The sequence below is a fragment of the Alexandromys fortis genome, unplaced genomic scaffold (genome assembly GCF_014885135.2).
Source record: "Alexandromys fortis isolate MF-2015 unplaced genomic scaffold, M_Fortis_MF-2015_v1.1 scaffold_262, whole genome shotgun sequence".
In the NCBI taxonomy this organism is placed as follows: Eukaryota; Metazoa; Chordata; class Mammalia; order Rodentia; family Cricetidae; genus Alexandromys; species Alexandromys fortis.
This window is the reverse complement of record NW_026068147.1, coordinates 1,571,715-1,585,788: the sequence shown is the minus strand read 5'-3', so window position 1 is coordinate 1,585,788 and position 14,074 is coordinate 1,571,715. Positions and strand designations below refer to the sequence as shown.

The 14,074-nt window shown below is 43.7% G+C and overlaps 1 protein-coding gene across 2 annotated transcripts; it reads left to right on the top strand.

Moving 5' to 3' along the window:
- The first annotated feature begins 550 nt into the window (after positions 1-550).
- On the top strand, positions 551-9,448 carry LOC126491457 (pregnancy-specific glycoprotein 22-like). Of its 2 annotated transcripts, XM_050127141.1 has the most exons (6): positions 551-796; positions 2,086-2,445; positions 4,877-5,236; positions 6,422-6,781; positions 7,803-8,077; positions 9,302-9,448. In XM_050127141.1, the coding sequence occupies exons 1-5, from the start codon at positions 736-738 to the stop codon at positions 8,072-8,074; spliced, it is 1,413 nt and encodes a 470-aa protein (XP_049983098.1). In that variant the 5' UTR covers positions 551-735; the 3' UTR covers positions 8,075-8,077; positions 9,302-9,448. The 2 variants fall into 2 exon arrangements, with proteins under 2 accessions (XP_049983098.1, XP_049983099.1); XM_050127142.1 differs by lacking the exon at positions 2,086-2,445.
- The last annotated feature ends 4,626 nt before the right edge of the window (positions 9,449-14,074 follow it).

Sequence of the window (14,074 nt, the reverse complement as noted above, 5' to 3'; positions counted from 1 at the left end):
CCACCAGGGGATCATCTAGGAAAGGGCAAAAGTGACCCAGGAAGATCAGAGACGACATGTGTACATGTAACCCATAATGCTAGAATGTTTCCTTGAAACCCTCTATAGGAAGAGAAAGCCCACAATCCTTTAAAGGACACACAGGTCACCTCTTCCCCAGCATTGAGCATATCAAACTCCTCACCCAAATTATCCTGGACTTTCCTCCTGGATCATTAATTTGACTGGTGACATTAGTGCTAAAGGACTGATCTTCATCCCTAGTCATCACTCTGCTGTTCTCTTTTCAGCCCTCAGAGACATTTCTATCACTTTCCTGCAGGGATTAAGTAAACACCATCTTCCCAGAGCATTGAGAACACAGGATAGACTGGGTGTTCAAATTGGTCTTCGTGTCACATGGATACATAGTCATGATGGAGACTCCAGATGTCAGCCCTGGGATGATCTATTGTTCTCTGAGGGCATGTGACTACTTATCTACCTTGTTGCTCAATATTTTGCTTGGAAGAAAAATATAAAGGGAAGTTGAGAGGGCTGCGTGGCAGAACTGAGAGTGAAATGGATTGAGCCGTGCTTTGGACTCAATCCCCACCACTCACAGCCCGTTGGGTTCTGGGAAGTGCTCCTGTCAGACACGAAACAGCCCAGAAGGAGGAAGAACATCAGAACCTGAGTTCTGTGTTGAAGCTGAGGTTGTTCTCCTGAGAGGGGGAAGATTAAATAAGAAGATTGATGGAGTCTTCTCTGCTACTCTGCAAGGGGTGTACCCCCTGGCAGGGGCTTCTGCTCATAGGTAAGAGTACCTACTATCTGACTGTATGGGAAGGGGAACTCAGAAGCAGTTTGGAGTCTCTTAAAAAAGATAGGATCTTGAGAGGAGACTCAAGATTTCGTTTGCACTTACAGTGCAGAAGTACAGTGAGAGGCAAAAGCTTATTAGCTTGAATCTCTCAGAGCATGGGAGGTTATGAGGGGGAGAGAAAAGCCTCAAACAGTCTGTATTCCCAGTGAATTATATTGGCTGCAATGTTCTGAAGAAAACTATTCCCAAAAATGACAGCATGGCCCTCCAAATAGAAATCAAACACCAGACAGCTAGCAAGATGTCTCACTGTGGGAAGATACGACAACCTGAAACCAATCCTTATGTCCCACACAGTAGATGGAGAGAACAGACTCCAGCAGTTCTTCTCTGTTAATCCACATAGGTTTCTGTGGCATGCATCCACACATGTATATGCTGACACATGTACCTCCACACAGATTTGTGTTATATGTTTTCATATGTGCCCAAGGAGACACCAGGCTTTACAAATACAGACATATATTTACTAAGTAAGTTTAGAACCATTTATTTCACATTTTGACTATTATTAATGCCATAAGCTCCAAACCTAGAAACTATAAAGAGAAATCCATGGACACACATTCCTCTTTCCATTCTTTCTTTATTTCCTTTATGACTTGTGTATGAGTCTTTTCAAGGAACTGAACTTTCCCAAAAGGTCAGACTAATTCTTTCCTTAAAAATTCCTGGTTCAGTGGGGGCAGTGGCAGCTCTGGCCTTTAATCCCAGCCATTGGGAAGCAGAGGCAGGTGACCTCTCCTGGTCTACAGAGTAAGTTCTAGGACAACCAAGCTACACAAAGAAACACTATCTCAAAACAAACAAACTAACTAAAACCAAAGCCCAAACAAACAAAAACAAAAAGCCCTAGTTCGGTGGACTGGATGTCAGTATATCCTGAAGGATGAAGTCATGGATTGACTGGAATCACAAGGGAACAGAGAAAAACAATAGAAAGTGAGGATTCTTCAGAGGAGGAGTCCAGAGAGGCATTGTTCCTCACACCAAATACTCTATATGAGGAGGGATATGGGACACTGTGTGGGGGGGAACCAGAAAGACACCCTGGTAGGGAGCCCCTAAGAGAGTTAATGACATGGTCAGAGGCTCTGAGTCAAGGGAAGTCATGTTGCTCATTTCTGCAAAAGATGGTGGCCACTCTCCTACTCACACAGCAAAGCTGAGTGATGATTGCACCTATTTAATACTGGTCTTTTTTCTCATCTCCTTTCTAGCCTCCCTTTTAATCTTTGGGCACCTGCCCACCACTGCCCGTGTGATCACTGAATTAGTACCACCCGAAGTGGCTGAAGGAGAAAACGTTCTTTTTATTGTCCACAATCTGCCAGAGAATGTTAAATCCTTTGCCTGGTTCAAAGGGCTAAAAACCGAGAAACAAGGAATTGCAACGTATAGACAGAGCAAGAATTTAGTTACAAATGGGCCTATGCACAGTGGCAGAGAAACCATATACCACAATGGATCCCTGCTTCTCCAAAATGTCTCCCATAATGACACAGGATTCTTTACCCTACAAACCTATGATACACATGAAAAAATCCTATCAACAACTTCTGTATATCTCCATGTGCATGGTAAGTGATTTATTGTGAACTGTGTGAATGGGGTGAGGTTCTTTTCACTGAACACACACAGTAGAGTGATCTGTGCCTACCTTTTCTATGCATTGTGACCCCATGTTGGGGTTTTGGAATTTATTGCAGGACACATATGGTGTAGAATAATAGCAATAGAACAGAATCTTTCATTTGACTTCACCTTGTACATAGATGTATGCATGGTGGGTAACTCAGACAAGGATATCAGCCTCTGTCTAGACTCTTGGTGTTTTTACTAGGAATTTTCCCTAAGAAAGACCCCCAAGGGATTCAACATTGTGCCTGGTTGAGGAAAACATGGAATCTTTACTGATACGTGAGCACCAGGATGCCCTGGCTCCAGACCTGTCCCAGTATCCTCCATGAGAAACATTTTATACTTGTTGAATTTTGATATCCTGATGGCAAGGACAGTGCTTGCAGAGTGGTTAAAATCTTGTGATGTGTGGAATCAGACAGTGCACTGTCCTGAGAGCCTTGGCTGGGCTATGTTCTTTAGCCATCTTCTTCGGAGAGTCAGCTGGGAAACATAGCTCAACAGGTGTCCAGGTCATTAGCTAACTGTCCTGTTGGGCATGTGAGATTTCACATGAAGGTCATGGTCCCCACGAAGAGGAACCAATGACACAGGTGGTTCTGACAAGTGCTTGTCCTCTGTGTCAGATTTGGAGAATTCTCTCCTACAGGCAAATGACCACAGGCTACGCTGGTCTGACAGCTTCCCAGACATGAGCTGTAGTTCCCGTGGTGATCACTGGGGATGTCATCAGGATACACACTGAGCTGGCAGAAAAGTATTTTCCTGACCTGGGAACTTACTTGCTAGCCTGGTTCCTCTCCTGTTTTTACAGACTTGGGAATCATGGTTACAGAATTCTCAGATGTACCAGCTACCTAATGTCTCTGCTCTAATGACACAGGATCATGTTCTGTTTCCTACTTTATGCGTTTCCCTTAGGAAATACATGATGTACAAGGGGAATAAACTAGATAGAGGGCCAAAGCATCTCAGAAAGGCCATGGAGCACATGGGCAATCAATTACACAGCTCAGCCAACCTTGAAAATCTTGCACAGGATGAAGAACCTTGCAGCCTTTTTCCAGAAATCAGGTCACCTCCTCCCACACACTCAAGATCTGAGACTCCTGACACATCCTGGGCATTTGACCTTAGTCAGAACCAAGTCTAATGGTAACTTCAGTGAGAATAGATTCCCTCTTCCCCACACATCACTTACCTGGTTACTTTGGAACCTCAAAGGCAGTTTTGGCATCTTCCTGCTGGGAGTGAATTCCATGTTTCAAGAGCATTGAAAACACAGGGCAACTTGGTGGATATAAGCATTTGATTCATTGTCTGACAAACTGAGACCAATGAACAGAAGTTCTCTGACCTCCACTTAACTACTGCGCTCTGGACCCACACACAGACTGTAGACTAGCCCTTACACTACACACACTCAAGTGAAAAAGATCAAAGCAAATGGAATGATCCAATACTGTATCTCTAAACCTATAATTTTTCTTAAATACACCCATGGGCATACAGGATTCTGAGACATCAATTATTTATTCAGTCTCCACATGTATCTAGTTTATTCTAAGCATCATTTTAAAAACTTACAAGACAATTCATCATTTTTATGATGTTCCCATTTGAGTGGACTTGAAGTAAAGAAAGCTAGAAGGTGAATTCAGGTATTGGTTAAAACCCCATCAGAGAAGAAAAACAACAAAGTCAGAGAGTGAATGTTGTGGGAAATCTCATATTTGTTTTCCCAGCTGCCTAGACTCCAGAAATAATCACAGAGAAACTATATCATTTAATTCACTGCTTGGCCCATTAGTTCTAGCTTCTTATTGGCTAACTCTTACATCTCTATTAATCTGTGCAGCACCATAAGGTCGTGGCCTACCAGCAAAATTTCACCATGTCTTTCTCTGGTGGCAACTCCATGCCTTCTCTTTTCTCTGCCCTTCTTTCTCCTGGCATTCTGTTTAGTTTTCCCTGCCTACCTAAGTTCTGCCCTATCTACAGGCCAAGGCAATTTCTTTATTCACCAATGGTATTCATAGCATACAGAGGGGAATCCCACATCAAATGAAGACATAGGGTCTTAGAGGAAGAAGTCAGGCAGACATCACCCCGAAACGAATCTATGATGAATGTGAGCAGGGATCTGATTGCTGTGAGCTGGGCAAATGAAGAGAGAGAGAAAGAGTCATATAATTGAAATGGTAAGTATGGGGACACTTAGAACATTAAGGTCTTGTGCTGACCTCCACCAAGTAAAACAGGGTAAGACAAACTTAGGGTGAGCAGAAGACACTGCTGCTCAGACACAAGGCTTCATCTTAGTTAAATTCAAATGTTCCAATTTAGATGAATCTCTCTCTTCCCTTTTAGATTTCCTTTGGAAGTGTGGACGCCTTGCTACCTCGTCACAGCCCACTATTGAATCAGTGCCACCAAAAGTTGTAGAATGGGGGGATGTTCTTCTACTTGTTCACAATCCCCCAGAGAATGTTGTAGGCTTTGTCTGGGTCAAAGGAATGACTGAGTCAAAGAACATTGTGGCTGCCCGATATATACCAGACAGGAACACAACTATGCCGGTGCCTGCATACAGTGGCAGAGAAACTTTGTACAGTGATGGATCCCTGTTGCTTCAGAATGTCACTCTGAACGACTCTGGACTGTATACTCTAGAAATTCTGAGAACAGATATGACAACTGAAACAGCACAAGTGCAACTCAAGGTCCACAGTAAGTGAATCTCTGGGATTGTTCAGTGCCAGTGGTGTTTAGATACACAGGACTGTCATGGCTGGCCTAGCCTTCCTTCTTTCTGCACTGTACCCCATATGGAGGTTTGAGTACTTAGTGAAAACACACTGGTAGAGACAAATTGCCATAGATAGGTTTCCATCTTCTAACTCCACCTGCATCAAGGAAGATATTGATGTAAAACAACTCAGCCTAAAATGTCAGAGTCAGCCCAGTCTCTTGAGGCTCTGTACCAGGGGGCCATGGATCCTGTCATCTTTCCAAGGATGGACTTAAGTAACTCCAGGGAGCATTTTTTAGTGCCCACTCTTACATCCTCTCAAAACCGATAGGGAACAATGGTTTTAGGACATCCATGTCAAACTGGGGTATTTCTTAGCTCCAAATTGAGAGTGTCATAAATAACATCCAGGAAGTGGTAGAGAGAACATGGAGGAATGTTTCCCATTGTCACGCTCTTCATGCTTGCTCACACAGTGCCCTTCTATTGCCCAGGACTCCTAGACTATGAATTGCCTGCATTATTGTGAGTCCTTTTGTATCAGTCCCCAATTTAAAAAATGTATTATAGTTTCCACACAGGTAAATCTGGTGGTGGCTTTTTCAACTTAGGCCTTGACTTGCTAAATGGCTGTAGTTTGTGTCAAGTTGACACAAAGCCAGCCAGCCTAGTACTAAAGTCTTTTAAAGACCTCAAGCCTACCTTGAAGATCAGACTGCTCCCAGCCCCCACACAGGCCCAGATCTAGGGTTACTTGATAGGGCAGCAAATGTAACTATTAGGTGAAGCCAGCAGTTCAGTGTTGCCTCAAAGGAATCTGGGGGGGAAAGCCTAGAAAATGGAAGTTCCAGGCCTGTTGATGTCAGGGGAGGCATAGTTTCAAACCCCAGTATGCATGAGTGTATGCAGTGTCTGACTGAGGGCAGTGGGAGAAGCTTTGTAGACACCCAAGGGGACAGTTCCATAAAGAGGAAATGACACTTCCATGGGCACTATTGGAAAGGAGGAGGTCATGTTTCCACCCTTCATTAAGTGCCATACAGCGACACGCCCGCCACTCTAGACTGAGTGACAAGTTCATCTGCTCAGGGTGGAGGTCACCATCTTTTCACCAAGCACAATGATCCCCAAGTGATGATTTATTTCCCTCTGTTCCCTTCCAGCCTCCCCTCCTCCGTGTTGCAACCCTCTCAGTCCTCCACAACTCATGATCCGACCTGTGCCTCATTATGCTGCTGTAGGGGAAGTCTTTTTTCTACAAGTTCATAATTTTCCAGAAGATTCGCGAAGGTTTTCCTGGTATAAATCAAGTCATAGGGCCCCGGTCCTTAAAATTGTAGACTACAATAGAGTCAAGAATTCTGTCTCCTGGGAACCTGAATACAGACGAAGAGGGATGGTGTATTATAATGGATCCCTGATGCTTCAAAATGTCACTGAGAAAGATACAGGAAGGTACACACTAGAAGTTTTTAACAAAGATTTCAAATTTAAAAAAGCATCCGTGGAATTTTATGTCAAGAGTAAGTGACTCTCTATGGTCTTTTGCTTCTGGGTGTGGCTCATTCTACTTCATACACTGAACTATGAGACTGGACTGTGCCTGTTCCTCCCTCACAGTATCGTTTCCCCTCACTTGAGTTTGGGTCCCTACTGCGGGGCACACATGGGATAGATAAATTGAGATAGGTCAGAACCCCTCACCTGTCTTTACCTACAGAGTGGAGGACCTGTTCTCAGTAAACTGAGTCCCAGAATTTCAGCCTCATTGCAGACACTTAGAGTTCTCAGCATGTACATGTTTACAGAAAGACTGTGGGAGTCAGGCAGTCCCTGGCTGATGAAGCCATGACATCCTCTCAGAGAACATCAGGAAGCCCTGACTCCAAAACTTTGCCTCTGACTGACTCAAGGTGACACTGGGGAGCTTTTTTTGTCATTGTTTAGATTTCCTCTCAACACTGATAGGAAACAAAGCTTTACTGACTGTCTAAGTCATGGGTCTGACTATGCCATAGAGTGTAGAACCAGCTGTGTACTGCCATGACAGCTGCAGTTAGGTAGGTCACCTGTGCATCTCCTTCTCCTGAGGCTCAGTGGACAGGTGTCTGGGCCATTAGCCTATTGTTCTGATGGGCTTATGAGACTTCACAGGAAGGGCAAGGCACCAAGGAAATAAGCAGAGGAGGAAGCTACTCCAGATTCCTCCTTCATTTCATGGGTCCAGCCTAGGAAATAGTAACAGGTGCTACTGATGTGAGCAGCTCCCCCAACCCAAGGTCAGACCATTGGTCATAACTAAGCTTAACTCATGGACACGGCAATGATCATGCACTACATGTCCTATTACAAGGAAACTGAGACATGACACAGTGCCTGAATCAGGGTCACACAGTTCCTGAGTAGTGGATCCAAAGCACAAGATATGTTTATAGTCACAGCTCGAAATTCTTGTCCCTAATAGCTTTATAAATTATGAAGTAAAGAATGTCTGGTTGAGCTCTCTAGACTACTGCTATTTGGTATCTTCCCTTGTTTCTCCAGAGTCTGTGACACAGCCCCTCATTGAAATGACTGATGCCACAGTCGCAGGATGTAGATTTGTGACCTTCACCTGCATTTCACCCGACACTGATGTCTCCATCCGTTGGATCTTCAATAACAACACCCTATACCTCACAGAGAGGATGACTCTGTCCCCAACAAAGTGTAGCCTCAGAATAAATCCTGTCAAGAGTGAGGATGCTGGAGAATATCAGTGTGAGGTCTCCAACCAAGTCAGTATGAAGACCAGTCTCCCAATCTCCTGGCCATGATGGGTGAGTGACCTCTCTTCATCCTACACAATAATGCTGGCATTTCAATGGGATGGAAATGGGGGAAACTTATGAGATGAAAATGATCAGTTCCTACTCAGGTACTGCCAGCATGGTGACTCACACTTATAATCCTGGGATACACGTTTGTACAAAGGAAGGCCAGGATTTAAAGCAAGGTTGTCTTAAAAGGAGAATAAAGACATCAATATGGGAAACAAAAATAAAAAAGATCTTAGGAGCTTAGATTGTGTTCAAATATATAGGGACACCTCAGAATTCATGGGAAAAAATCAGGAGCCCCCAAACTTTTGGATGGTCTGAATCTGCTGTGAAGATGATGCATTCTTTTTCATAGAGAAAAACAACCTTTCATATGCTCATGTATATTCACTATTTACCTAATTCGCCTAAGCCTAATGCTGCACACCAGTCATCTATGTGAAATGAGGAAGAGGGACAGGAGGAGGGTCTGCCTATGTCTCACTGTGGACGTAGCTGGTTTCTGGATAGCTTTGATCCACAGTTTGAATGAACAGATGTAAAGTCCTACATGAAGAGCAGATCTTACTCTTTTCACTTTGAGGGTGGCATTCACAGTGGGACCTTGCACATGAATGTTTTTCCTGTTCCACCACTACCCCAATACATCTTACAGAAAGGACAGATTGTAGGTTGAAAATTTTGTGGCTGGATAGGTTTCCCAGTCCCACTACTAGAAGTCTTCTGTGGCTAGATGGCTGGTTAATAGTATCTAGCCTGCACTACTTGGAGTCTTTACTGTGGTCACTCCTGTAGATTCCAGGGAGTTTCCGCTGTAGTAGGTTTCCACATTGCTTCCCAAATGCCCTACCATTCCAGTCATTACTCCAAGTACTCTCTCCTTCCATCCCAGCTTCCCCCACATTTCCTATTATTTCCATCCCCACCTGCCTCATTCACAAAATTTATCCTACTTCTTCCCAGGGAGACACATGGGTCCTACTTGAGTCTTTCTTGTTACTTAGCTTCTCTATGCATAGGACAAAACAGGACATTTAATTCTTTGTGTGCATTATTAGTTTACAGAAGTGAGCTCAGATGGGTGTGTTTGTTCACCAGTTCCAGAAACTTCTGTTGAATCTTTAGGATTTTCAAAAAATAAGTTTGCGTCATCTGAAAATCTATTTTATAGCCAATTAATTTGTCACACTTTACGTATTCCTGTTTTCTAATTGCTCTGTCTAGGATGTCTAAGAGAATACTGAAGAAAAGTGGCCACCGCAGCATCCTTGTGCTGATCCTGGTCTTAGAGGGAAAGCTGTCGGTGTCCCCATGAGTACTTATGGCAGTGATTTCTCACAAGTTCCCCTACCTCAGTCTATCTTCTACCCCTGGTTTGTTTGTTTTCATCATTAAAAATTACTCACTCTTGTCAAACTTACTTATTGATTCAGTCTTAAGAGTTATAAATGCAATCAGTTTTGTGTTTCTTCATGTTTCCACCTCTATAGGTTCTGGGTCACTAGGTATTTGCATGTTTCATGTAAGTCATTCTACAGTTATCAATCACTATTAAGTAGCTATGGTTGCAGGGATGCCTGGCCATGGAAAATATCTTCGATTGTTTGGGGTTAGGCAAAGAATTGGGTCTTGGAGGGACAGAGTTCAGAAGTCGGCAGTGGAGGAGGTGTAGTAGTTTGGAGGCAGGTCTCTCAGGGGCTTACATATTGGTGGGGGCTACCCCAGAACAGTGGAGTTCCACCAGAGTTGTGGGGCAGGTGCTGGGATCATGGGGAAGGGATATGGGATGCACCCTGAGGTTTACATTCTGGACTTTGGCACAGTTCCATTGGAATGACAGTAACTCACCTCCTTTTCCATCTGGTGTGTTTTGTGCCTGTGCCTGTGCCTATGTAGTCAGCTGGGGTTGAGGTTGAGGTCTGGTCATGAAGGAGGATATTCAGGCATATAGGTTTGTGTGTGAGAGTGGATTTTGGTTGGACAGATTCCACTGTGTGGTGGGGGTGTTGGTGCAGTTGGAGTCAGGACTCTCATCCACTTGCAGGCTGGTGGTGACTGCACCTGAGCCATGGAGTTCCACCAGGGTTAGTGATGAACTTCCTAATGGCCATGTCCTTGGGCATATACTGGTCACAGTTTGTGTAGCAAATTGGCTGCACATGACTGAGTCTCTTTTTAGCACTAGTGTTATTTCTTCATTTTTTTGTCCTCTTGTAATGAAGAGGTGAAAGATTTCCATTAAACATTTTTAAATGCCATATTATATTCAGAAGTTCTCTAACAAGTTTGAGTATGATTATTTATTAACTCTCTGAGCTAAATAAACCTTGCTTGTTTTTAGTTACTTTTATGCTTAACTTTGAAATCATATACAGGAGGATAAATAAGGTTTAATTCTATAATTTACATAGCATGACTACAAGTGAATTTGACTATTATTCAACTTACCATTAACCTTTATGTCTTAATTTTCTTTAACAATTTATAATAATTTACTAACTTTTAATTAATTGAACTTAGTTACTTGTCTTACAAGCTGACTGTAGCTTTTTCTCTTCCCTACCTCCCCTCTTCCCCCACCATTACACTCCTCATTTTCTGTTCCAAAAAGGACAAGACTCCTATGGGTTTCAACAAAGCATGGTATATAAAATTGAAATAGTACTAAGGGCCCCACCTTGTATTCAGGCTGGAAAAGTCAATTTTGTATGAGGAATAGGTTTCCAAAGTCATCCAAAGCGTTAGGAATGACCCCTGCTCCCACTGTTCAAAGTCCTGCAAGTAGACCAAGCCACACAACTGTCAGATCTATGCAGAGGACCTAGGTCAGTCCCATGCAGGCTCTCCGGTTGTCAGTTCAGTCTCTATGAGCTGCTCTGAGCCCAGGTTAGCTGATTCTGTGGTTTTTATTGTAATGTTCTTGACTTCTTTACCTCATAAAACTTTTCAACCCACTCTTCACCAGAGTTCCCCTAGTTCAGCCTAGAAGGTGAAGTCAGGGGTTGACTGGAGCTACAAAGGAAACAGAACAAAGCCTAGAATCGAGATGTAGGGTCCATAGAGAAAAAGTTCAGAGGTAGTATAATCTCAACCTCAGTTTTCATTAGTGTGTACCATGCTTGATTGATGGCAGTGAGGGGCAGCCATGGAGATTCTCCAGGAGAGAGTTCCATAGAGAGGAAATAACATATTCAGGAGCTTTGAGTAAATGGAGGCCATGTTGTTGACTTCTACCATGTGGGATAGAAACTCCCACACCTGTATCATTAGTCTGAGTGATGAATCCACCTGCTTAGGATGAAGGTTGCTATCTTTCCACCAAGCACAATAATCTTTGTGATGACTTTTTTCCCTTTCAGCCTCCATTTCTGTTTGTTGCAACCCTCTCTGTTCTGGCCAGTTCATAACAGACAGTGCCGTGGAATGCCGCTAAAGGGAAAAGTGTGCAAGGGACAATATGGCCTTGTACACCATCCTGACAACTGTCAGCACTGCTGTGGGAAGTGATTCTGCCTTACTGAAGGCTGAACTCAGAGGAAGGAAGGCTGCAAGGCTTGTGGTAGTTCTGGAACAAAAGCTGTTCTACATAGATGGAGGGCATAGCAGGCAGCAGACTTTATGGAGGTCCCCTGTGTACTTCTCTCCAAAAGGAGCAGCCCCTGGTTTTGGCTACTGATCACAAGTGAGAACACTTCCTGATAGCATGTGGGTGGAGGGAGATCAGAACCTTCTTGGAATCTTCTAAAGTGTTAGGATGGGAAATATTCCTCAAGTTCTTCTCTTATCTAGGTGCTATGACCCTTATTCTCCCATGCACACAGGATGGAATAAACCTGCTCCTGCACATGCTTATACCCATACGCATGCACATACTCACTCTCCACACATGCATAAATTAATGTAAGCTGGAGATGGAACTGGTGTCAGTAGCTCCAAATAGGGTATTTCATAAACACTTGAATATCAAGTGGCTGATATATTCATTCTTCTATACACCCACATGTTTCTGAGCCTGGCCAGGCATCAGGTCTTCCAGAAAGATCAAGATAGTTTTTCCTATCACGACACCAGTTCTAGTGGACTGGAAGAAGACTGGGAGGCTCATCTCAAAGTGAAGTCAGAGGTTGACTGCCTCCAGAGAGGGAGGAAATCAAAGAGGTCAGAATGTGAAAACTGGGGAACTGTAGAAGAAGTGGTCAGGAAAGGCACCACGTTACCCACAGATTCTGTGTGTGAGAAGGCATTTGAGAACTGTGCCTGAAGAGACAGCTGTGGGCAGAGTTGTACACAGAGAAAGTAAAACAGTCAGGTCACAAGAGCCAGGGAGGCCATTTCTTTACTTTCTCTGATTTGGACAGGCACTTGCACCTACCTCAGCAGAATAATGAACCTAAACTTCTGAGTACATGGGGCCCCATCTTTTCACCAAAGACAAAGGTCTCTCTGTTGATGAATTTGTCTCTCTTCCCTTCTGTCCCTTCTATTAGCCTGGGTCCTCCCTCCTGAAAATGTCAAGCATACAATCAGTGGTAGGAGCATGAGGAAGCCAGGATTGCAGACCTCTGTCTCAGACTGAACTTTAAGTGATCTAAGGGAAACTGAGTCTCAGTGGACAGGTGCCAGGGCATAAGGCAACTCTTCTGATGGACTTACAGGTAGGTCAGGACCTTTAAGGGGATGGACAAAATAGACAGTTCTCCAGGCAACATTTTGTCCTTGGGGGTCTATTCTAGGGAATTTTCTTCTATGGGCAAAGAGTGACAGATGCTGCTTTTATGAGCAGCTCCTCCATCACAAATCAGTCCATTGTCCATTTCTAACATTACCTCATAAACACAGCAATAATGATAAACCATGTGTCCTGTTTGAGGGAAACTGAGGCACAGAAACCTCAGTGTCTGAATATGAATCTCACAGACCCTTGGTTGCAGATCCAAAGTAGAAGATATACCTATAGAGCTTTAATTTACCTACCCTTGAGGATTTAAGTGTGAACTATACAGGGGCTGGCTGAGCTCTCTGGAGGACCACCATTATTTGGTCTCCTCCTTTGTTTCCTTGAAGAGCTTGTGACATAGACCATAATGTGAGTCACTAATACCACAGTCACACTACAGAGCCCTGTAGACCTTACAAGGCTCTCAGCTGACAGTGGACCTTCCATACATTGGATCTTTTTATTTTATTTAAATTTATCTTTTAAAAACCAATCTTTTCTCATTTTACATGCCAAGTCTATTTCCTAGTTCCTCCCCTCTTCCTGCTCCCCCCAATCCACTCCTCAGAGAGGGTAAGGCTTCCCATGGGAAGTCAACAAACTCTAGCACTTTGCTTTGAGGCAGGACAAAGGCCATCCCCACTATATCTAAGCTAAGCAAGGTATCCCCACACAGACTATGGGTTCCAAATTGCCAGAATAAGGAATAGGGATAAATCCTGCTCTCCCTGCCCATGGCTTCACAGACTTCCTCAGCCATACAACTGTCACCTATATTCAGACAGCCTAGTTTGGTCTTTATTGGTTCTCTCACAGTCAGGCTGGAGTTGGAAAGCTTCCATTAGCTCAGGTAAGCTGTTTCTGTGGGTGTTCCCATCATAGTTTTGACCTTTGATGATATTCTCATTCTTCCCACTTTTCGACTGAAATTTGGGAGCTCAGCCCAGTGCTCCTCTGTGTATCTATGTCTCTGTTTCCATCAGTTGCTGGATGAAGGTTCTATGGTGATGTTTAAGATAATCATTAATCTGACTACAAGGCATGGCTAATTCAGGTATCCTCTCCTCTGTTGCTTAGAGTCTTAGCTGGGTCATCCTTGTTGATTCCTGGGAATTTCTCTAGTTCTAGGTTGCTTGCTAGCCTTTTAATGGCTCCCTTAATCAAGATATCTCTTTCCTTGTTCTCTCCATCTCTGTTCTACTCTAATCTTGACCACCCCATTCCCTCAAGTTCTCCTCCCCCACCCTCTTCTTTAAAGATATGCTGCATTATTTTATGTT